The following is a 24,060-nucleotide window of genomic DNA, read 5'->3' as shown; positions in this document are numbered from 1 at the left end:
CAACACAACCACAGAGCACAAAACATATATATGTAAATGGTTATCAAAAGTACCAGGCTTATAATTTAGTACGCTAGACGCGCGTTTCGTCTACATAAGACTTTCAGTGACGCTCATATCGAAATAGTTATAAAGCCAAACAAGAACAAAGTTGAAGAGCATTGAGGATTCAAAATTCCAAAAAGTTGTGCAAAAAAAAAAGATTGAAGTTATACATGTCAAACAAATCACTTATCATTTTATCTTTTAAAAAAACATCATCATATCGATTGTTCTCAATTACTAAATTTATCTTACTATGACCTACATGTTTTAATGAATATCATTATTGTTTAAACACAAGTGGAATCACACTTTTTCGTATACCTTGGCGGCAATAGCAATGCAAGTGGACGAAACTTTCGGCGTCCATATACCGTTTGGTTTAATCTGAAACATTTTTCTATGCATCATTTGATAAGTTTGATGCTTTTTTTGTGTGTATGATATATATTAAAAAACCTCACAGTATAATTGAATAAATTTATTCACTAATAAAAGATCACGTGGTCTGAATTAATTTTTGTCAAAATCGGATGGACCGGTGAATAACATCGACAAACTGTTCTGTCAAGGGAATAACCCTTTTATTCACCGCTGGTGAAACAACATTGTACGGTCTGGTGGTTACCACCATCATTTACCCCCGATGAGGCTAATATTTGCTTGGTATAATGGTATAATAAAACAGTTACGCTTCTCTGAGTTAGCAGATATTAAAAATTGTCAACTATCCTGAAAGTTATTCCCCTCTAACCTTCGTTAGGGTTGAATCTTTCGGATATTCCCCCTCACATGGCCTTAATTTTATATAATCAAACGATAAATGCTAACATACAATCTGACTTGTTTTAAATAGAAATGCAAACGCGATATTCTAACAATTAGTTACTAACTTGAAACCACCAACCACCATAATTGCATGAATACAGACATATCAGACAATACCCTTCAATGTTTAAAGCCGTTAATGTTTTCTACGTATTTTCAGTTTAAAATGCTATTTTCTGTACGACATCTTCACCAGATTAAAAATTAGCAATTTCCTTTAGATTTAATGCATCCCAAACGTTTTTCTGGATTTACCTTTATTTCATTAGGAATGCTCCAACTTAAGATTTGAAAACTAAAGATGGGCTGCCACGTTTGAAGCTATTTATATGACTGAAAAGGACTCAAATGAGTAGCTAAATTCATCTAACACATAAGGCAAACTTCAATGCGAAAGTTGAAAAATTAAATTCTGTATAATTTCTAATTTATGACCAGTGAATGTGACTAAAATTAATAATAATAATTGAAAACACTGAAGACAAATTACGACAATTTGATTTCATTGATAGTAGTTTTATGTGATATATCACATGGACGCTGTGGTGGAAATTTTGATTTTTCTCTCATTCATTCATCAGGCGAGTTATTTTTTAATACATACTTTAAAATCATATACAAACTAAGTTTTTCATTCTGATTTTGTTGCATCATCATGGTGACGTAAGTTGGTCTCCTTATAGTTTAAACATAACTATTTTCTTTTTACTCGCGATTGTAATAAAAAATGGTTATGTTCAATTAACTAATAAAATTGCACTTATTTCTTTTACTGCAAATTGTGATGGATACGAGTGGATGATTAAATGTTTGAAAATTTGTTTAATTGTAAGTTCCAAATGATTTATTAAAGTGATTTATAAAGAATGGTAGTTTTCAAAATATCCACTTAATTGCATGAAAAAAAGTATAGTACATTCGTGTAAACTTGTGGTAACCATGCGCCTATATTTAACCGAGGTACATATTACATACATTTTATAAGTGCATTCCAATTCTATGGTGAGACTTTTGGTGGAAATGTTGCATTCCTGTGCGATTTTATAAAAAGAAAATCTAATTAAGTATAAAATGGTTAAGTTTCCCTACATGTATTGGGGAACATCAGTAACCATATTTACTAAAGAGTGATCAAAATATGTATGTAATTAAATATGCTAATCGTACCCGTCTTCTTATGCAACATTGTTTTTTTTAAGCTAAAGGATACCAAAGGAACCTTTAAACTAATAAGTCAAAAATAAACTGACAGCGCCATGGCTAAGAAAGAAAAAGACAAACACACAAACAACAGTTCACACAACACAACATTAAACCCAAAGACCAAGATACACAAACCCGAGTAAACACTGGGGGTGATCTCATGTGTTCTGGAAGGGTAAACAGATCCTGCAACCGTCGTTATAGTACAAACCCGGTGGTAAGTCTGATTCGGTAGATCACATTCGGGGAAAAGGGGACGGGATTGAAGTTACGACAATTGGAGCATATCCATTGTCATCTGTGAAATGGATACTCCATAACAGTCAATAAACTCGTGATGGCGTCTGTATTTGAGGTATCCTTCCTCTAAAGTTCGATGGGATAGATGCGTTCAAAACAGTTATCAAAGGAGTAGGTTCAGTAAGACCCCTTTTTGGCCCCAAAATATAGCAGTTTTACAAAATTGTTAAAATGTAAACCTTTAGTTATTTATTGGACAGTAGAATGCTTCTGCTACATAAATATGGACTGTTTTTGACAATACAATGCACATATATCCGGTACTAGCACCATTAAATCATGCTAAAATTTAGTTAAATATTAGACGATTTTCGTGTAAAACGAAAGTGGCCGCATTCGTGTTCATCCTTAGTATTGAAATGTAAGTTGTAATTTATGATAATACATAACATATGTAAAGGTTGAGGATGAACACGGATGCGGCCACTTTCATTTTTACCAAAAACCATCTGAAAAGTGACATTTTCGGCATATTTGGTAGATTTTTTATATTTGAGCTTGAATCGGATCGTTTTTAATGACTAAATCTGTTAAAATCTTTCACATAAACTAATTAATTCAAATAAAATAGACACTTAAGTGTTTAAAAAGTGGTCAAAATCTTTCGTCAGATGAACCTGAAATTTTAGGCCAAAATCGGTTCTTACCGGACCTACTCCTTTTGAATTATTTAGTAAGAGAACGCATCTTTATAGCGGAAAATGAAGTGACGGGATACTGCTAACTTCTTTTCTTTCTTCATAAGAAGTTCCTGTATGAAGGAAGCCTCATATGAGTAAAAGTAAAGTTGAAAATCACATCCTGGAAACATAATAAATATGTTGTCAATCTAGAAATCAAGCATCTTGATAATTTGAATTACAGAGAAGGTTTTGTTTGTATCAGACATTTAAAAGTACAATTTATCCCACCCGAAGACATTTGACGTTAAAATTGGCACCGTGTTTTTGTCCAAACTTTTGAATCCTCCAACCGCGTACATTCGAGATGTGGCATATAAAATGTTTTCAACAAACAACTATAATTGTCCTTTTATCGTGATAGCACTGAATAATTCTGGCCTTCACATTATCCTTGACTAATTTCCATGGCGGAATCCGATATTTACTTACTGGAAATGTTGCCGTTGAGTTTAACGTTCAGATTTTTTTTATACAACAAGGTAAGTCTAGAGAAATATTCCAGTGCACAAGATAGGCATATATAAAGCTCGGGAAATTGTATCACATCAATAACATAAATATTACCGGAGAGTTACGAATGTTATAAAACTAAGGACCATGCATAAGACCAATTGAATTAGAATAATCTCGTTAAGGAAGATGGAAGTTCTTAATTCAAATCCATAGAATGTTTGGATAATTTGTCAAAATGTAATTTATAATTTTATATCATATTTTTTCAAAATGATTATAAAAAGTATGTGTCACTGTGCCTGTTTTCATGCTACAGGTTGAGCAAAATTGTCAGATTTGTATAGGTTGTGCATGGAAAACCAAATTTGGGTGATAAAAGAAAACTACACCATAGATTTTTACGGTAAAAGATAAGAATATCGCTCTCAAAATATGCTTTAGATGAGAATAAAAAAATAATGGGTTCACGGTACTCGTTTTCTTGGTACATAATGAAATAGGTAAATTCACAACACATTCTTTTATAAAAATAACATTATCGAGTTACCTCCACTTAAATCTGAGTTATGTACCCGTGTATGGCAAAATTTGAAAAAAATAATAATAAAATAAGAATAATCTGATTTTTGTAAAATACAGTCTAAAATATGATAAAACACAAAATGTTCTATTTTGAAATGCCTTACACATACATTGCAAACTGCTCCTGAATTTGCAAATTTCATGAAAGATCTAGACCGATTTTTATATGCTTCTTCACAATCCAAGATGGAGGAGGACAACCGAGATATCTTAGTAATCATATGTGTTTTCTACTTGTGAAATTTACACAACTATTGCTTCCAAGCTTTTATTTTATAATCTCTCATGTTCTTAACATTGACTTTAAAAACTGTTCGTTAAAACAACTGAATCAAATAGTTATCACAGGTACCAGGATTATAATGTTATACGCCAGACGCGCGCTTCTTCTACATAAGACTCATCAGTGAAGCTCAGATCAAAAGAGTTATAAAGCCAAAAAAGTACTAAGTTGAACAGCATTGAGAACTAAAAATTCCTAAAAGTTGTGCCAAATAAGGCTAAGCTAATCTATTCCTGGGATAAGAAAATCCAAAGTTTTTCGAAAAATTCGAAGTTTTGTAACAGGATCAAAGTTTGTTTTTGATCATTGATTAAAACAAATAAATTTTTTTTTTTTCATAAACCGCTCACTTCTTCGACATTAGTGTTATTTGTCCATTATATTAGTCATGTCTTTGAAAACATTTATTATGAAGAAAATCATACTTTGCGTAATTTTTGGGAAAAACTTATATTAGGATTGGTGCAGTTGGTACAGGTGAATGACCGAACAATAGAAATGAAACATCTAAGGAAAATGTTTATCAATAGGAAACAAGACTTACAAATATACCTGCTATGTCATCCTTCATAAAATTAAATGTGCAATACATAATTTATAGGTTAAAAAATTGCATTTATTTTGGGAGAAACATAAAACTTCTATACGATTTAAAAAGCATTACACCTTTAAGTTGGCAGTAAAAAATCAAGTTCATAATTTTTCAAATGATTTGAGAACACGAAGGAACACAGTCGAACGTTAAAACACAGATTATATGGATATTTCTTATATTTAATGAATTTAAGTCTCCTTTATTTATCAATATAAATTAAATGTTGTAGAAGTGAAAATCAGTTTTCAAGTCGAAAACCATAATGTATAAGCTCCATAATAAACAAACCTTTTAAAGTGCATTAGGATAAAAGTAAAATTGTTGTAGTAATCGATGCAATTAATCAGATTTCTTCACTTATACAAATCATTTGGTGATGAAGTAAGAATATATCAAAGTATATTCAGTTATTAAATTTCTCAGAGAAGATTAAATAAATCCAAAAATACATTGGAGAAAAAATGAAGTCCACAAAATATTAACCCAGATTGAGCAATAAAAATCTCAAATTTTCCAAAAATATATATATGTCCTCCATTTAATGATACCTAATGTTATGCACATGTGTACCGAAATAGTATTCAAATTTCATTCAAGAGCTTATGTTAATTTAAAAATTATGTGTAATTTTATAACTGTGACCTCAAACGAAGCAGTAAGAACAGTTATTGTCTACAGTAGTAACCATATAATAATCAAATTCTGATAGGACATATCGCATAACTTTCAATACTGTAGTTTATGTTGTATGTGGTTTCCGCAATGTTGAATGCTGTACGGTGACTTTTGTATTGAGCATAAATGAATGCCGTATCCTGACTTCGAATTCTTCGTTCTCTAGTTCTTTGGTCTTAAGTGGATAGTTGATTCAGTGACAATCATACCACATCTCTTTATATTTCCGCGAATCAATACAAATGTATACATGTATAAAACGTTTATGATCATATATTTAAACATGTATAAAATTAATATGATAATACATTTATAAATGTATAAAACTAATATAACCAAACATTCATACATGTATAACACTAATATGATCATAATCATGCCTTAGCAAATTATTAAGAGCCTAGGTAAACGTCGGCCCAAAGTTCAGCACATTTTGTGTTTTTTTGGTCATTCTGCAAATTCTTCCGAAGTTTTATTGTTAATGGCTGTGTTTACATAAACAGTACAAATGTTACTGCTCCCAATGCGCTTTTCAACAATTTAGAAAAGATCTTAAAAATCTAAATATCTTTGGGGAGCTGATAAAACCGAAAAGAAGCAAAATCTTTAATCAAATCCGGAGAAGGAACTAGCGATTGTAATTGGGAGATACAATCCTTAAATTAAAATGTTTTCTAAGATTTATAACAGTTACAATAAGTTTTAATAAACTAATATCCGTCATTTAATAACCGTTAAGAATTTTATAAGTTTGTGATAGCCGCATGTATTAACTGTCTACCAAAAGAGAGACGATTTAATATTGAATGTGAACAAGGATTTGTAAAATAACCAATGCTGTCAAAACATATATAACAACATTTTCATATTGAAAAACATAGAATATTTAAAAAAAAAAAAAATAGATTTATTTTAGTCTGAAAGGAACAAAAATATATACTGAATTTAGGCAACAACCATTTTCTTATGGGGGCGTGGGGGTGGGGTTGGGCGGGGGGGGGGGGGGGGGTAGGGGGTGGCTGAGATTGCTTTGCTGTCACCTGCTTGAAAAAAAAATTCACGGCTGAATTTTAGAATGGTGAAACAGATGAGGCAGTGAAACAGCAGATTATAATCATCTGTCCAGTCTACAGATTAAGCTTAGATTTCTATTTATACCTTATCACTTTTTGTATGTTCCTGCCTGTAATGCCTGTACTAGTGTTTGATCCAGAAATATTTAAAAGCATTCCAAATCTCCCGCATAAATGTTACTACATTAAGACCATACTTAAAACTGCAACTATTATAAACATGAAATAGTCATTTTATAACAGGAATAGATACGGTATCATAAGCAGAAATTTTGCGCCTGTCCCAAGTCAGGAGCCTCTGGCCATTGTTAGTCTTGTATGATATTTAATTTTAGTTTCTTTTTTATAATTCGGAGTTTAGTATGACGTCCATTATCACTGTACTAGTATACATATTTTTAAGGGGCCAGCTGAAGACCGCCTTCAAGTTTCTCGCTACATTGAAGACCAATTTGTGGCCTTCGGCTGTTGTCTGCTCTATGGTTGCTATGGTTGTTGTCGCTTTGACACATTACCCATTTCCTTTCTATATTTCATTTTAAAGTAGCCCTGATTGTGTATGACTTGTATACCGGTAGTATTTTCTGTGTGTATCATTCCTAATACATCTTTTTTCAATGGAATGTCAATTATCATAGTTGGAAACAGTGGATGTTTATAATTTGGAGCTACTCACGCTTTGCCATTACATATGGCAATGGTGGCCACATCAAAAATTAAAATTCAAGGACTGTGGTACTTGTATGACGGACGCAGAGAATATCATAATGTAGGAAGTAGGCTAAAAAAAAACACAACAGAGAAAACAGAAAATGACAGGATATAGACAGAGCCGTGCACTCTACATTTTACATCAAATAAAAAATTAAAATGAATTTTATGTTAATTTCATAGGTTTGTGAAAAAAAATGTATTTCTGTATTCCACATATATAATAGGAAAGAAATTAAGCTTTCCTTCTCATAAGAAAAAATATATTATCGGAGGAAGGTTCTGAAAAAGAAATTATGAACACAATAAAAATCCAAGGCCCCCCCCCCCCCCCCAGATAAGAAAATGGTTGTTGCCTTAAGCAAGTATTCAATTTGCTTGACTACATTTCATTGTTTTTAGAGCTTAATCTAGGATTTGATACATTCTTCTTGCTTACAGTAAAAGAAATAAGTTTGAAATTGTAATATTTTATAATTTTTAAGCTACAGTTGAAATATCATTAACTGTATAAATTGTTACATTAAAGTAAGTGATAACTTAATACTCGAATTTTCAGTTTAAGTTTTATTCTCAAAAGAAATATTTGTAGATGACCTTGATCTAAAAACATTTTTTTTTACAAGTTTTCGTTTGTGCAAGTATTTCGCACTTCACACCTAGAGATACTAATCGCATCTTAAATATCAAAAGAAGTCAAGTAAATGAAGTTGGAAAAACAATCTGACCTTTTATTACGGACGTAAAATAAGATCCCCATCATGTCTCCTTATTGAAAAGATACTACTAATTGAGATGAATTGAAAAGAATTATAGCGAGAGAAAATAGTTAATACGATCAAAACTAATTATTTTCGATGTTCTACAAGTTTTAAAATTTAAATTAGGGTACACTGACCCACGGTTATATTGAATTGATGATAGTTTTTGTAACCTAAGATGTAAACAGTATAACACATATAATTTTATGTGACAAGATATACAAAAATATGATAAATCTTCAATTATACTTACTTCAATTAAAAAAAACCATGTATACATGATTGTGTTTAAAGTGTTCAAAAATATACGGAAGAGAAACAAACATGTTATTGAATGTGTTTCAACAATCATCATTTTAGACTCTATTAAATAAAGGCAACAGTAGTATACCGCTGTTCAAACTCATAAATCTATGGACAAAAAACAAAATCGGGGTAACAAACTAAAACTGACGGAAACGCATAAATATAAGAGGAGAACAACGACACAACACTACAATGTAACTAACACACACAGAAACGGACCAAGCATCAGACAAAATCCCACGAGAATAACAAATATAACATCAAAACCAAATACATGAATTTGGGATAGACAAGTACCGTGACACTTCTTATCGCAATGTCAATTTACACTCAAAAATAAAAGAAAACAAACGACGCAACGTTAAATTGTAACACACACAGAAACGAACTATCATCATAATATAACTATAATAAAAACTTAAGAAGACAAATAAATGTCAAGGGCTTCCTTCTGAGACACAAATGTGTGTATACATGAAACAAACTTTCCCGATTTGTGAATGTTGTGTACTTTTAAACAATTTTTTAGGCTCTTTCGAATCCTCTTTTTAAAACGTGGATCCGCAACAAATTGATATTTTGTCAGATTTGATATATTTATCAGCCAGTTATACACAATATATGATCAGCAATTGGTGACCATTTGTTCCATGTTGAAATACTCACTGTGATTGTGAGACGAAGAACAGTCGTAAAAACTTTTTTCATGTCAAGTATGTGTAGAAATTCATGAATCAATTACCCGCATCCCTTCTTTTCCATTATTACACATTTGTAAGAATAGATTCTCATGTCTCTAATTTTACACATTCGATGTTGAGGGCTGGTTTCTACAAACCTGTTTAATATCAAGACGATGCATGCACCTGTAATCTGTTTGTGTTTTTTTTTTGCAGGATGTTATCGCGTAATCGTCTCATCGCAATTGATGGCAGCGACTTTTCTGGACTCGCAGAATTGGAAAGATTGTAAGTATATTGCACAGTCAATGTGAACCATTTTGCAATATATGACGTGACCTCAGTTAGAGACTATCCATGTGCTCAGGATGTTCAGTTTTAAAAAGAAATACAAGATGGAAAAACACAAAGGATACCAGGAGAAAAAACAATTGCCTGTAGTGTTCGACGGACACAAAAAATCATTTTGCTACATGTTAATTAAAGGTTCACATTTTGTTCATCATTTATCAAAGTTATGAACTCAAACAGAACTAGGAAAATCGGCATATTTACTGTAACACATGCTTACATTGTACCTGACTATTTGAATTTATATTTGTTTTGGGGTCACAATCCCATCGATATATTGTCGTACATTCTCATAAACGCACGTTATTGATATCTATCAATAGCATGATTCCTTTCATTGCATTTTGCATATCTGAAATACATTTAAGTATGTTATAAATCAAATATTAGATGAGTTGGTAATACATTGAGCATCTATTGCCGCTTTAATTAAATATATTGTCCCGGAATAATATAATAAACATATGTGTTGCTCAGAACATAGAATGTGTAGTAAGGTTTCTTTTAAAAAAGATTGCACCACAGGACAACGTAGGTGTTTTTCTGTAGGGTGCTAGAATTTCTGTATCTCACGAATGCATTTTGCACAGGACCAGACTTAAAGAGAGACCAACCAAGCTAGTTACAATTCAATTCTAGTTTTATCAGTAGATCACGTAAAGGTTATTTTATTTCCAAACACATCAACAAGGTCATCATACTGGTGTCAAAATATCCAATTGTCAATACAATAAGATGAATTGACTGTTTTATCCAATTGATGTATTACTTATAATAATTTTACTTCAATTTCCTTTATAAAGGTTAAATTATATGAGTTATATCCCCTGATATTGCTAAGTTGAAAATTAATGAATCAAACAAAATGTGTTCTCTATTTGATAGAAAATAATAATAATAAGATTAACATATAATTTTCTTCATGTATATGATATTGCAATTTTTTCAGAGATTTAGATAATAACGAGATTGTCAGTATTACAGCAGATGCGTTTCAAGATCTTATATCGTTAAAATTCATGTATGTATATGGATTCAAAAAGCCACTATATTTTATTCACTGCATCAATGTAAAGAAGCGACTGCATATTTCTAGTGGATGCATAATTATATGATTAGCAAAAAGTCGTCTAAAAGCCAAGATATTTATACGTTTTAACATCTTTCATGTATGTGTTATGTATTTCAGTCGTTCTACTTGGCAGGAGATAACTCAATTTTAAAAATGTTCTATCGACCATTACAAAATTAATGCATTATACGTAACAGACCTCGTGCTAGCTCGAATCTTAAGTTGATTCTTCTAGTCTGTTATCATATTAGGTACTTTTGAAACACATTTCAGGGATTGTTGTGATTTTACTTTTTCCTTGGAGGTCGGAATTTTTGTAATTTTACCTTTTTCTAAAGACTTGTTAACAATAACACGAAGTAATTCTTTCTAATCAGGTTATTTTGAGCATAAGTTACTTTTTTCATGTGAATAAAATTTCCAGAAGCTGATTAAGTACTTATGGATTATGTTTGAACATCTCAACGGGATTCATGATCTTGCTTTAGCCGGTACTGCGAAAGTGATAAAAGCAATCGAGTTGAGATGACTAATGATAATCTGTTTATGGCTATCTTACCTATGACTACGATGTCAATTTTATGTCAATTACATGTTAATTTCATGTCAATTTCATGTCAATTTCATTAGAAACGCCACGTGCCCCCTTAGTTTCTAGCGACGATTTTTCATATCACTCGACTCCGCTGAGAAAAGACATTATCAGTCAGCAAGATCAAAGGACAATTTTGTAAAATAGCGATAATAGAAAATATCAATGGTTGAGTATAAAACCATTTACGCATTACATATATTTTGTCAAGTAATAAGTTGATATATACTGTAAACGTGTTTGTTTTGGTTTAATTTTGATATCGGAATGTATGCTGTGCGAAATCGTTTCTTCAAAGTAATCCAACGATTTATTGAAATAACTGTGTAACAATAAGCACATCGAAAGCATCACATTCCTTCCGGAGCACCTGAGATCACCCCTAGTTTTTGGTGGGGTTCGTGTTGTTTATTCTTTAGTTTTCTATGTTGTGTCGTGTGTACTATTGTTTTTCTGTTTGTCTTTTTTATTTTTAGCCATGGCGTTGTCAGTTTGTTTTAGATTTATGAGTTTGACTGTCCCTTTGTTATCTTTCGTCCCTCTTTCGATACATTTCTCTTTGATTCAAACATAACGAAAGAATGAATTGTATACTTCTGTTTTTGTAGATATCTAAACGATAACCAAATAACAAGTTTACCGTCAGGGTTATTTTCTGCTAATGTTATTCTTCAAAATGTGTAAGTAAAACGAATATCCTTCTTATGGTTGTTTTATTTTACGTTTTACACACATCTAGATTAAGAACACATCGTTTTTTACCTTTCATACATTTGTATGTTATTTTACAGCAGTTATATTATTACTGAATATTAAATATGTGAAGGGTTTAAGCGCATATTGGCATATGCAGAGTTGCTAAGAAATGAAGGTAAATCCCCTAATAAGAAATCATATTTTTTCAAATCAATTAAAAAAAAAAAATTGAAATATTCCTATTTTTTAGTAAATAATTCAGGTACTCGATTATGTTTGTTTGATTTTAGCCTTAACACTAACATGACCCGTTATTTTTGTCAATAGCATTATACAAAAGTATATAACAAAAACACAATTAAAAGCAAGCTCATACAATTCATTTAACTATGTTGTTTCTGTATTGGCGTCGATAAAACAAAGACACAAGTAAAATAGTACATACTACCATGCTATTCTCGAATAGGTAATATTCTTTAACGTTAACTTTAAGGATTTGTGATATCTTAAAGAATCAATTTTTCAATTGCAGATATGTAAATGACAATAATCTGACCACAGTATCAGCTGATGTATTTCAGGCGATAACACGTATAACAACAATGTAAGTTTATATATACGACAAGGGTACCTTAATTGCACATATTGTGACAGTTTTTTCACCTTCGTTAATTCGGCAACTGTTTTCTTGCAGTTGGTATCGACAATCCAGCTGACTTATCTGATCATGCCATATATTGATAGTTGCTGCGAAAAATTTGAACGAAGAAAAATAATGCAGTCTCCACTCTTCACGTACATATTTACATGTGTTTTGCAACAGTTAAGTCCCTGTCACACTGTCACTTTTCGATAGCTAGGTTGTAGTACGTTTAGAAATGCTACGTTTCATGTATTTTTTTGACAATTTTTGACCGCCTGACGTTTTTTTTTAGGTTAAGCTACGTTCTGATAAGTTCGTCTATGCATTGCTACGTTTTATTAGGTTTTTCGATAACTACAAGGGGCACGTTTTACTAAGTTTTAATACGTTTTATAACGTGTAAACAACGTTGTACTACGTTTCAGTACGTATTACAAGAGGTCAGTACGTTATTAATTCGGTTCACTACGGTTAAAGTAGTTTTCGCACGTTGTCCTACGGTTTCGTATGTTTGTTCTATGCAGTATCACTACGATGTAATCATTGACCTATGCAACGGCGTCATTAATTTATAAAATTCAGGAAAGTCAGAGATCCAGAAATGGAGCAAAGTATCTCCAGAAAGTCAAGGAGAAAAGCTTCACTTTAAGAATTGTACGAACGATCCAATAGATTTGCAAACACAATATGCGTTATTTCTGAACGCCTTATTAAAAAGGATATTAAAAAATGAAATTAAAACTGTAATGCAGGAAGCGACTGTACAACAAATATATAACACATTAATGGTTAAACCCAAATCTGTACTACGGTCGATTTCCTTAGTATTCTCCACAGTATTTTCAAGAAGGAAACACACATTAAGAAAAATATTTTAAAACACTTGGATAGATTACAAGATGACGAAAAGAAACAAAACTTTTTTTTGATAAAAATATCTCTTTTCGCTTTCCCTAGGTATACACAACAATGCACACTTGGAAGAGTCAGTACTCTGAACAATTAACATGTTCCAAACTATTAAAACATATTCTATACTGTTTGTTAATTTTATAAACATGAAAAACAAAATGAAAAGTATAGAAAAGTATTAGTCGAACAAATCACGAGGTGTCTAGTCCCTTAACAAAAATACAGTTTTTTTTTTAAATTAGTGTCACCATGTAATAGATTAGGCTCCTTGCGATGGACATGGCCATTTTCAATAAGTCTATTATAATTGGTATAAAACGATGTTCGAAACACCTTGTGATGTATGGCGTTGGGGTGCTGGGATAGATTTGACAACGATTAATTGAAATAACTGTGTAATAATAATCAACAATTTGTCAATTCCATCCTTTCATACTGCTCATAGACTGGGGAACTATTTTACAAATTAACGGGTTTTAAGCCACAGACACACTGTCCCGTTTCAGCTATCCCGTGTTGCTACGTTTTCAAACGTAGCGAAACCGCAAAATACGTAGCGAATCGTATCGATCAGTACGTAATACGGCTATATACATGGATTGATACGTAATCAGTCCCGTTTGTATTGGTCTACACAAAAGAAAAAAGTAGTATGAACGTAGAAAAGCGTAGTAAAACGTAAAAGGGAACGTAGAAATACGTATTAGAAACGTACCTGATACGTACTAAAACGTATTTGATTCTAATCACTAGGTGTTATTACGTTTTAGTACGTATCTGTCACGTTTCATTAGGTTTTTGTACGGTATATTACGCTTCAGGGTACGGTTTACTAGGTTTCATTTCGTTATTTTAGGCATTATTACGTGTCGATCCGTATTACTACGCATGTTTATCTGCTACGTATAATCAACTCACGTGTATCCACATTTTCCGCAATTTATTACAATATTTTGTCAGTCTAACAGACAACGGATGGAATTGACAAATCATGGATTATTGTTACACAGTTATTTCAATAATTCATTGTCAAATCCTATCCCAGTAACCAAAGATCACAAGGTGTTTCTAACATATATTAAGACCAATTAGTATAAACAAATTTACCAAGATCATGTCTATTGTCAGGAGCCCAAGTCATTGCATGGTGACACTTATTTAAAACATACTGTAATTTATATTAGGGTCTCGACACCTCGTGATATGTTTGACTGATACTTTTCTTTACTCTTTTTCTTCTTTTTTTTCATTTTTATCAATTTAACAAGCATAGTATAGATATTTTTTTTTTCATAATTTGCAACATGTTAATTACCCAGAGTTGCAGATGCCACTTTGTCTTTCAAGTTTTTATGCCTACGGTAAGCAAAAAGAAATCTTTTATCAAATAAAAGTTTTGCCTCTTCGTTATCTTTTAATTTATCTCTGTGTTTTAAAATATTGTTCTTTAAGTGTGTTTTCTGTCTTGAAAACACTACAGAGAATACCAAGGGAGGTGGCTATAATACATATTTGGGTTTTACCATTATTGTATCAAATTTTTGTCTTGCAGTCACTTCCTGCATAACAGTTTTAATTTCATTTTTTTTTATATCCCCTCTTGATAAGGCGTTCGAAAAAAAAACGCATATTGTGTTTGCAAATCTACTGGATCGTTCGTACATCTCTGAACGCAAAGCATTTCTCCTTTAATTATGCCTAGTAGAGGATAGATGGCACGAGGATCTCTCTAAGTTATGATAATTATCATTTTTATTCCGAAATGTCGTGAGGTTTAAGATTCCTGTTTCTCTAAATTTTTGGCCTTTGAATACCAACTCATGATCAAAGGTTACACATAAAAAAACTGCATTTTAGGTTTCTCGAATGTCCTTTTAGAAGTGCATGGTGCCTGTTAGCATGTTCAAAAAATTGTGCTGAAATGCATTTCATCATCGGTACCTTCGTTGTAAATTAAAAAGCCATCGTCCAATAAACCTATAGAGGTTCGTTATTTTCTGTTTATGATGGAAAGTCCTTAAAATAACTTAAGACTTCATAAATTTTCAGATTGGTTATTTCAGGTGATAAACTATTTCTCATTAGAGCTACAGTTGAAGTATTTTTTTCAAATTTTATCATTAAACATCAATTATCAGGCGACGGACTAACTTTGCGGCCTCTGCCACGCCCACCATGACCCCATCCACTACCTCCGGTCCTCATTAGAACGGTCTTGTTTAAAACACACTTAAAAGATAAATAATATACCGGTAGGAGGGAAATTGGAATCATAACGACATTATGCAGCGTAAAACATTTCAAAAGAGCAACTAACATAAAAAGGAAAGCATTGACTAGGTACCCACCAAGGCTTTGAAATTTTTTCTTGACATCTTGCTTTGAGTACAAAATAAAATCAAAATTTTTGACCATACAGATAGGAACAAAATAAGCTAATTGAAATGACAGATGTATTAATATTAATAAAGTGAACCTCTGTTGAAGTCTCTTGATTTTCTGGAGTTACTTTGCTGCCTCTCTGCATCTCTGTTTTCTATGAATTTTATTAGTTAATGACGGCGGCGTTTTATAGGTCAATGATTGCAGCGTAGTGACACATGATACAGCGTAGAACAAACGTGCAAAAACGTTGGAAAACATACTACAACCGTAGTGAACCGAATAAGAACGTACTGTACACATGTAACACGTACTGAAACGTTATAAAACGTTGTTTAAACGTAATGAAACGTATTAAAACCTAGTAGAACATGTGACCTGTGTATTAATCAAAACACCTAACAAATAAAGGCAACAGTAGTATACCGCTGTTCAAAACTCATAAATCCATGGACAAAAAACAAAAACGGGGTAACAAACTAAAACCAAGGGAAACGCATTAAATATAAGAGGAGAACAACGACACAACACTAAAATGTAACACACACAGAAACGGACCAAGCATCAGACAAAATCCCACAAATATAACATCAAAACCAAATACATGAATTTGGGATAGACAAGTACCGTGACACGTCTTATCGTAATGTGAAATTACACTCAAAAATAAGAGAAAACAAACGACGGAACGTTAAAATGAAACACACACAGAAACGAGCAATAATATAACAATGGCCATATTCCTGACTTGGTACAGGACATTTTCAAAGGACAAAATGGTGGGTTGAACCTAGTTTTGTGGCATGCCAAACCTCGCACTTTAATGACAATGTTAAATATAACATTGAAATGACAACATAATATTACAGGACTACAATACAAATAAATAGGAGAACGTATTAGACAAAGAAACACATGATTAATGAATAACAAAAAGCATCAGGTTTAAAATTCAATACGTCAAAAACGCGCCTCGTCCACACAAGACTCACCAGTGACGCCCAGATATAAAAGATCGAAAGCGAAAAAAGTAACAAAACGTAACAAAACGTAGAAGAACGGACCAAAACGTGGCATTAACATAGAAAAACGTACAGACCGTTAAAAAATGACAAAAAATACATGAAACGTAGCATTTCTTAACGTACTATAACCTAGCTGTCGAAACTTGACAGTGTGACTGGGGCTTTTTAGAAACACCTGGTTTGATTATACGTAAAAGAAGAGAAGCATGTGTAGTAATACGCAAAGACACGTAAAATGCCTTGAAAAACGTCATGAAACCTAAAAATGCGTACCATGAAGCGTTATATACCGTACAAAAACCTTATGAAACGTAGCAGATACGTAATAAACCGTAATAACACCTAGTGATTAGAATCAAATACGTTTAAGTACGTATCGGGTACGTTTCTAATACGTATTTCTACGTTCCTTCTACGTTTTTCTGCGCTTTTCTATGTTCATTGCACGTTATTATTTGTAGTTACGTTTGTATTGTGCAGATCACTACAAACGGGACCGATCACGTATCAATCCACGAATAGCTACGTATATAGCTTTTTTAAGTACGGATCGATACGATTCGCTATGTGTATTGCGGTTTCGCTATGTTTTGAAAACGCAGCAAAACGGGATAACCAAAACGTGTCTGTGCGACTGGGACTTAAACAAATTTATCGTTTGACACTTATTCGTATACAGAATTAAAGAACCTTTGACTTATTTTTAGTCTGGATTTTCAGAATTCGTATTGTTATTAAGTAGTCAAGCTGATTAAAAGGTGCAAATTTATTCCCTGTATAATGACAAAGTTGAGGTGTAATTTTTACCCACATTTACAGCAAATCCTTAATACTTCATTTGGTTGTGCGCCTATCAGAGACAAAACCCACAGATAAGGTAACAGGGATCAGATAATTGTGTGTCATATACTATAAGAATCTGTATCGGATTCGAACTGGAACTTGTGAATTGGTAAAATTAATTATCTGGAAAACAAAGGTGCATGAAAAAGTTAAATTTTTTAATCTTCAACATTGTCTTATGATATTTATATCTAAAGTTAAATTTTGCGGGCAGTAAATCGATTGAGCATGCGCGAAGCGTATAAGACACGGATCGATTACAGTCTCCGAATTTGGATGTTTTCTCAAAAATGGCGTTTTCTTAGGGAAAAAAATGTTTCAAAGAAACATTTACGAAGTACAAAACACTATATATGCGTCTATATTTGTGATACGTCATATCTCAAATATTTCCGACTTTGTAAGTTTCAGATGATTTGAGTCGCAATGATATCGGTCCCTCCCTTTATTAGTATAGATAAATATGTGTCCGTGTGTTGTCCATATTCATGTTGGACATGAAGTGATGTGGTATTTAATTTAATAAATCAAAAATCAAAAACGTAACATACAGGCAGGAACAGCGCCGCTGTAAATTTTAAGACTATCCATCAGAGTTCAAATGACGTGGAATTGAGTAATTATAGATTACAGTCCACCCGTCAACAATGATAACCACTTAGACCTTATAGCCAGTTTCAAAAGGACAGGTCAAGAAATTAGAATTAAAACAATCTCAAAAAACTAAGGGCCTAATTTATAACATTAAGTATCGTTATAGCGAAATTCATAGATAGACGTTTAGCAGGCAGCTAAAAATATCTTTCTAAATTGCATCACAAACAGATGCGGTATAATTTTAACAATTCACAGAAGTACCAGACAGAAATAGTTAATAGTAAAAGCTTATTTATTTTTAAATTTTAGACAACTGACAGAAAATCTGCTTGTATGTTGCACTATGACAGATTTGTTAATTTGGAAACACAACCAATCAAGTCTGTCTGACGGAACCTTTAAAGCAATGTGTTATGACTTTAATACAGAAACTGATATCCATTCATTTGATTCGTCAAATTGTTCAATAGGTGAGTAAAGTCAAACTCGCTCACAAACCTATCGCCGATCCCGCAAAAACAATTCAGAGAAAATATTTTAATACTTTGTTGTTTTTTTTAAATATTGCGTTCATTGTATACATGTATAAAGGGTAAAATAGACCAAAAGAGGGACGAAAGATACCAAAGGGACAGTCAAACTCATAAATCTAAAACAAACTGACAACGCCATGGCTAAAAATAAAAAAGACAAACAGAAAAACAATAGTACACACGACACAACATAGAAAACTAAAGAATAAACAACACGAAAACGTCATTACAATAGTTTAATCAGATTTGTATTGAGGTAAAAATATTACCCCGTTTTGGACAGGTTTGGCGGTGGAAAGTAGGGATCCTATTTATGTAATCGATCCCTCCTAAGATCTCAACTATTACAGGAAAATTGAATACATGCTTAAACTGTGCGTCAATCATACATGTACCACATCTCCTGAAAGTCCGGACTTCATCATGGTCATTTTTTTCCACACCGAACAGCAAGGCTATAAGGGCCCCAAAATGACTAATTGTAAAACGATTCAAACTGGAAAAGCAACAGACTCACCTATATAAAACGAGAAACACCAACACACGACAATCACTAAACATCAAGCTACTTACTTATGACAGGTGCATAAAAATTCAAAAAGAGGGGGGGGGGGGAGTTTTAACAGGCACAATTTGTCACCTAACCTGAGACAGTTGAGTAACATTACAACATAAAAAGACACACTATAAAACAGCAAAAACATGACCGACCTCGATCAAAAAGATATCTAAACAAAAACAAGTAAACACAAATGTAACGAATAAGTTTGATCTATGACACACTATAAATACAATAATAAAACGTAGGTATCTAGATGTTACAGATAGTAATAAAAAAGACGAAGAAAGGGTGTCGATAAGACAACCTTTACCTGGGACAAAACGGCGTTACTAAAACAAAAGAGGGACGAAAGATACCAAAGGGACAGTCAAACTCATAAATCTAAAACAAACTGACAACGCCATGGCTAAAAATGAAAAAGACAAACAGAAAAACAATAGTACACACGACACAACATAGAAAACTAAAGAATAAACAACACGAACCCCACCAAAAACTAGGGGTGAATATGTGTAAAATACGTTTTATATAATTCAACATACACAGGTAAATTTAGATATAATAATTGAGCACCTGATTTCACTCCCGGATTTTAGTGGAGTTCGTGTTGTTTCTTAATTATTATTTATAACTGTTGATGTAAATGTCCTTTGGTTTTGTGAGTCTTTGTTTACTCCTTGGTTTTGATTGTTATTGTCTTTATTGTTAGGAGTACGAAGTAACGATTAGTTTACAAAATTGATTAATTTGTATTTAGAGTACGAGGGTAGAAGTGAAAATAGATCATTTGACTTAGAGGTTCTTTGCAATTTGTAGCCTACATTTGTTCATGATAAATAATTTTTACAACCTTCATGTTATTACAACTACATTGTAAACATTTTACATTAATAAGTCACAATTATTAAAGTACGGCCATTTGAGACTGTTTTATCTACTTCTATATTATAAGTTGCTGGACAGTGGAGTATGTGGATAAATTCCTCTTGTTCAGTGACATGTGGGGATGGAATAATTACACGAACAAGAACTTGCGATAATCCAGCGCCTTCAGACGGTGGTGATGATTGTTTTGGATCCAGTAATGAAACAGTACAGTGTAACGTAGACCCTTGTCGAGGTAAGATTTCATTAGGTGTGAATAAGTTTTTGAAGTTTGTAAATTCATTTTATGCAAAACTACATGTTATTTGAGCGCAGGTTTTTCCTGGTATTATACAGTTTAATAATGTCTTGGTTAAGGTTTGTAGAGGGTCCAAAAATATATCAATAGATTTGTTCAACAAGTTGTCAAAATATTATTTGAATTATTTATTTTTTCTCAAAATAAAACCCAACAAATGAATGTCGGATATGTTTATAATCAAGCTACAGGTTATTCAAAGTTTTTGAAAAAATTGTGTAAAAGAAAGAAAACTAATAGGATAGAATTTTAAGATATAAAATTGCAAGACAGCTCTTATAGTTGCTTTCATTGAATGAAAACATATTTGGGGTCACGGGACTGATTTTCGTCATCTTCTTATAAAACAAGATTGGTAAATATACTTCACATTTCATTATAAAAGGTAGATAATCCGAGTTATCCCTCTTTATAACACGAAGCAGGAAAACAAGAATTATATAAAACGTTTTCTGTATTTGTAAATCAGTCGTAATAAGAAGAATAAACAAACTATAATTGCAAAACTTTGTAATGCATGACATTTTTTTGGATATAGTTCAGAAGTTTGGGTTTATCTTTATCTAGTCATTCCATGACAAATCTTGAAAGAATATTAAACATTCTAGATACTTTATCATTTTTATAATTTTTAAAATACTATGTTTATGTCTTTATACTAATGCTAACATTTTATATCACTATGAATATTTTGCTGCATATTGTAGAACCATATATTTGAAATTAGGGATTATTATTATTTCATTTTGCTAATTTATTTTTATTGCTGCTATTAATGTTTTGATTGGTGTGTGTTGATAAATCTTTATCCTTATTATATTTCTCGGATATTTATTTTATAATGACTGACACTAAAAATATCTTATAGCCCCGGTTGTTGCTAACCTATATACCCGGACGTTGATACCTAATACCCCGAGGAATATAACAATTGTTTCTACGCTGACGGTGTCCATATTAAAAATTGCACAGGGTTTGCCGTCCGCATGCAGGATAAAATTCTTGAAAACGAGTTTAAATACAGATACAGAAAGGATAATCTTAACATGCAAAATGGCTGTTAATTTACTCTCCAAGAAAAATGAAGACAAACACTTTGAAATTAAATTAATGGTCGTCTAAATGATGTCCTGAACAAATTTTAACTCGACGCCTGTAAACCTGATGAGGAAATGTATAGCGTTAACTCGCTTGATTCAATTCGGTACTTTAATAGATGAAGAAAGTTTGCCCTTTTGAAATTAAGATCAATTTTACACCATGAATCATGAAGGCGTAAGTGAATCAAATCAAGTATAAAAATCTAACCTAACAAAACAGAAATCCACGCAGCACTTTCCGATAATTTCGGTTAAATTGACAGTAAAATATTGTATTTGTCAGTGTTTATGCAACCTCCCTGACTGATTCATATTTAGTTATAATATATGTTTTGTAAAAGAAACACTTTTTAATACAAAAGGGCTCATATTTTCTCAAAGAACTATATATCTATCAGGTATTAAATGGTCAAAACATGTCCAGGAATTTTGTAATATTCCTTAACACATCTAATATTATTCAAAATAAGTGAACCCCTCTTGTTTAAAATATGATGTATTTCTCCTTTATTTAAGTAAACAATTCTAAGTTTTCAAAGGTTTTGTATAGAAGCACTATTCGAATCCTTGGTATTTCTATTTTCTTTTACAACAACAAAATGATCCCTTGACTGAGGGAGGGTTGTTCCAAACCTAATGATAACCAACATAGGTCAAAGTACGGTCTTTTACATGGGGCTTCGATCCAGACCAAACCGCAAGCTATAAAGGACCCCAAAGTTATTAGTGTACACAATTCGAACAGTGAAACCAACGATCTAATTTATAAATCCAAACGGGAAAATACCAATGAACCACATCATCAAACGATAACTGCTGTATGACAGGCCCCTGAATCAATCAGGAAAGGTGCATAAACATGCAGCGGCTATGGATAGTGTTGATTCGCCAGCATACAATATAATTGCAGTTAAGGCAAATCCTTCAGATGTTCTTTGTACTTTATTCTGACAACGAACCTTTTTTGATAGGTAATATAAGTAAGGGGAAAAGAAACCAATGTATTGTTCTGTACAGATATTTCCGCTGTTATATATTTATATCGAAGCACTCCCACTTGGGATAAATTGGTTTCATGCTGAAATAAATATTCTCCCAGATATTTATATTACACAGGTTAGACTGTGATTTTAAAAACAAATTTTCATCTTTTTATAATATTTACAAAAAAACGGTGCGGGAAATAGACATGATTACATCTCCGGAAGCGGGAATATAATTATTTTTTTTTTAATCTGTTTTATAAAAACATAGGTGCGAGCGGGTCCGTCGAACAAGGAATTAAATTGGTGTGACCTGAATTTATTTTCATTCACATTTTTCCCTATGTGATATCTATATGCAAGCTGTCTGTTTTGAACAACTTGTAGCTTGATGAAAAAACGCGCCACTCATATATTTTTTTAATTAAAAAAAACCTGATTGAAACAACATTTTGACAAATTATTTTTAAGTCGAAAACCGCTATATTTCTCAGATTGACTGCTCTTTTAACAATATTGAAATGTAAACTACTTTGACAAACGCCAAACGAACCGGAAACAAAGTTCATGATTATTTACCGTTAATGATATGATCCCACATCAAAATTACCAAGACGTAATTCAAAATTCAATCTAACCCGGACATGGGCCTAAGTTACAAGGTATTGTATCAATATTGGATCAAATACAACCAGGACCACCATTTGAAGGAACAGGATTATCACAATTCCTTGCACTGGATATTAATGATCCATTACCTCAGCTCATTGAACAAGAGGAATATGTCCACTCACCCCACTTCACAGCAATTCATGATACAAAAATGAACCAAACTCGTAAATGGCCGGTATGAAATATATGTGACTAGTCTATGAAAATGTTTATAATGAAGGATGTACATTTATTTATGTTTAACATAAGAATCAAACGAGTTGCAGACAACCCAAAGTCAAATGACCTAAACGTATACGTAGTATTTAAATAATGATAAAAAAATATATATGAAGGGAACGTGAATGCCCAAACATTAAAAACATCTTTTAATTTTTGTTATGGAACGAATAGCTAAGGGTAAACCTCAGATTCTCCACTATACTAGAAGGATTGTGATGTATTAAACATGTTTTTGCAATTAAATTAAATAATATGATTAAGGTGCATGACTTAAATGATAAAAATGCAGAAAAGAACCGGCCAATATATTTTTTAATAAAAGGTAAATATTTTGGAGAAATATGTATTTTATTTGTTGCATTTTTCATTTTAATTAAATAACATATGTGTTGTTTAGTTTTATTTTACTGTTTTTTTTTCAACTTAGCATTTTAAACGGAGATAACTCAGAATATAACGTAAATCAATGAATGAGTAGTAAATTTTATCTTTCTTTGTTTTATTATAAGAAGATACC

At 32.1% G+C, this 24,060-nt stretch overlaps 1 protein-coding gene across 4 annotated transcripts in view; it reads left to right on the top strand.

Moving 5' to 3' along the window:
• LOC143064089 (uncharacterized) overlaps positions 1-24,060 on the top strand; it is a 66,851-nt gene that overhangs the window by 25,466 nt on the left and 17,325 nt on the right. For 3 of the 4 annotated variants that reach the window (XM_076236640.1, XM_076236641.1, XM_076236639.1), the window contains exons 3-8: positions 9,392-9,463; positions 10,476-10,547; positions 11,799-11,870; positions 12,419-12,490; positions 18,598-18,758; positions 20,336-20,503. In XM_076236640.1, coding sequence (XP_076092755.1) covers positions 9,392-9,463; positions 10,476-10,547; positions 11,799-11,870; positions 12,419-12,490; positions 18,598-18,758; positions 20,336-20,503 — 617 coding nt within the window. The remainder of the gene's footprint in view (positions 1-9,391; positions 9,464-10,475; positions 10,548-11,798; positions 11,871-12,418; positions 12,491-18,597; positions 18,759-20,335; positions 20,504-24,060) is intronic. The other variant, XM_076236642.1, reaches the window with a different exon arrangement.

This window comes from Mytilus galloprovincialis, chromosome 2 (assembly GCF_965363235.1).
Source record: "Mytilus galloprovincialis chromosome 2, xbMytGall1.hap1.1, whole genome shotgun sequence".
Taxonomy (NCBI): Eukaryota; Metazoa; Mollusca; class Bivalvia; order Mytilida; family Mytilidae; genus Mytilus; species Mytilus galloprovincialis.
Note: the sequence above shows the minus strand (reverse complement) of the source record. Positions and strands in the feature narration are given on the sequence as shown.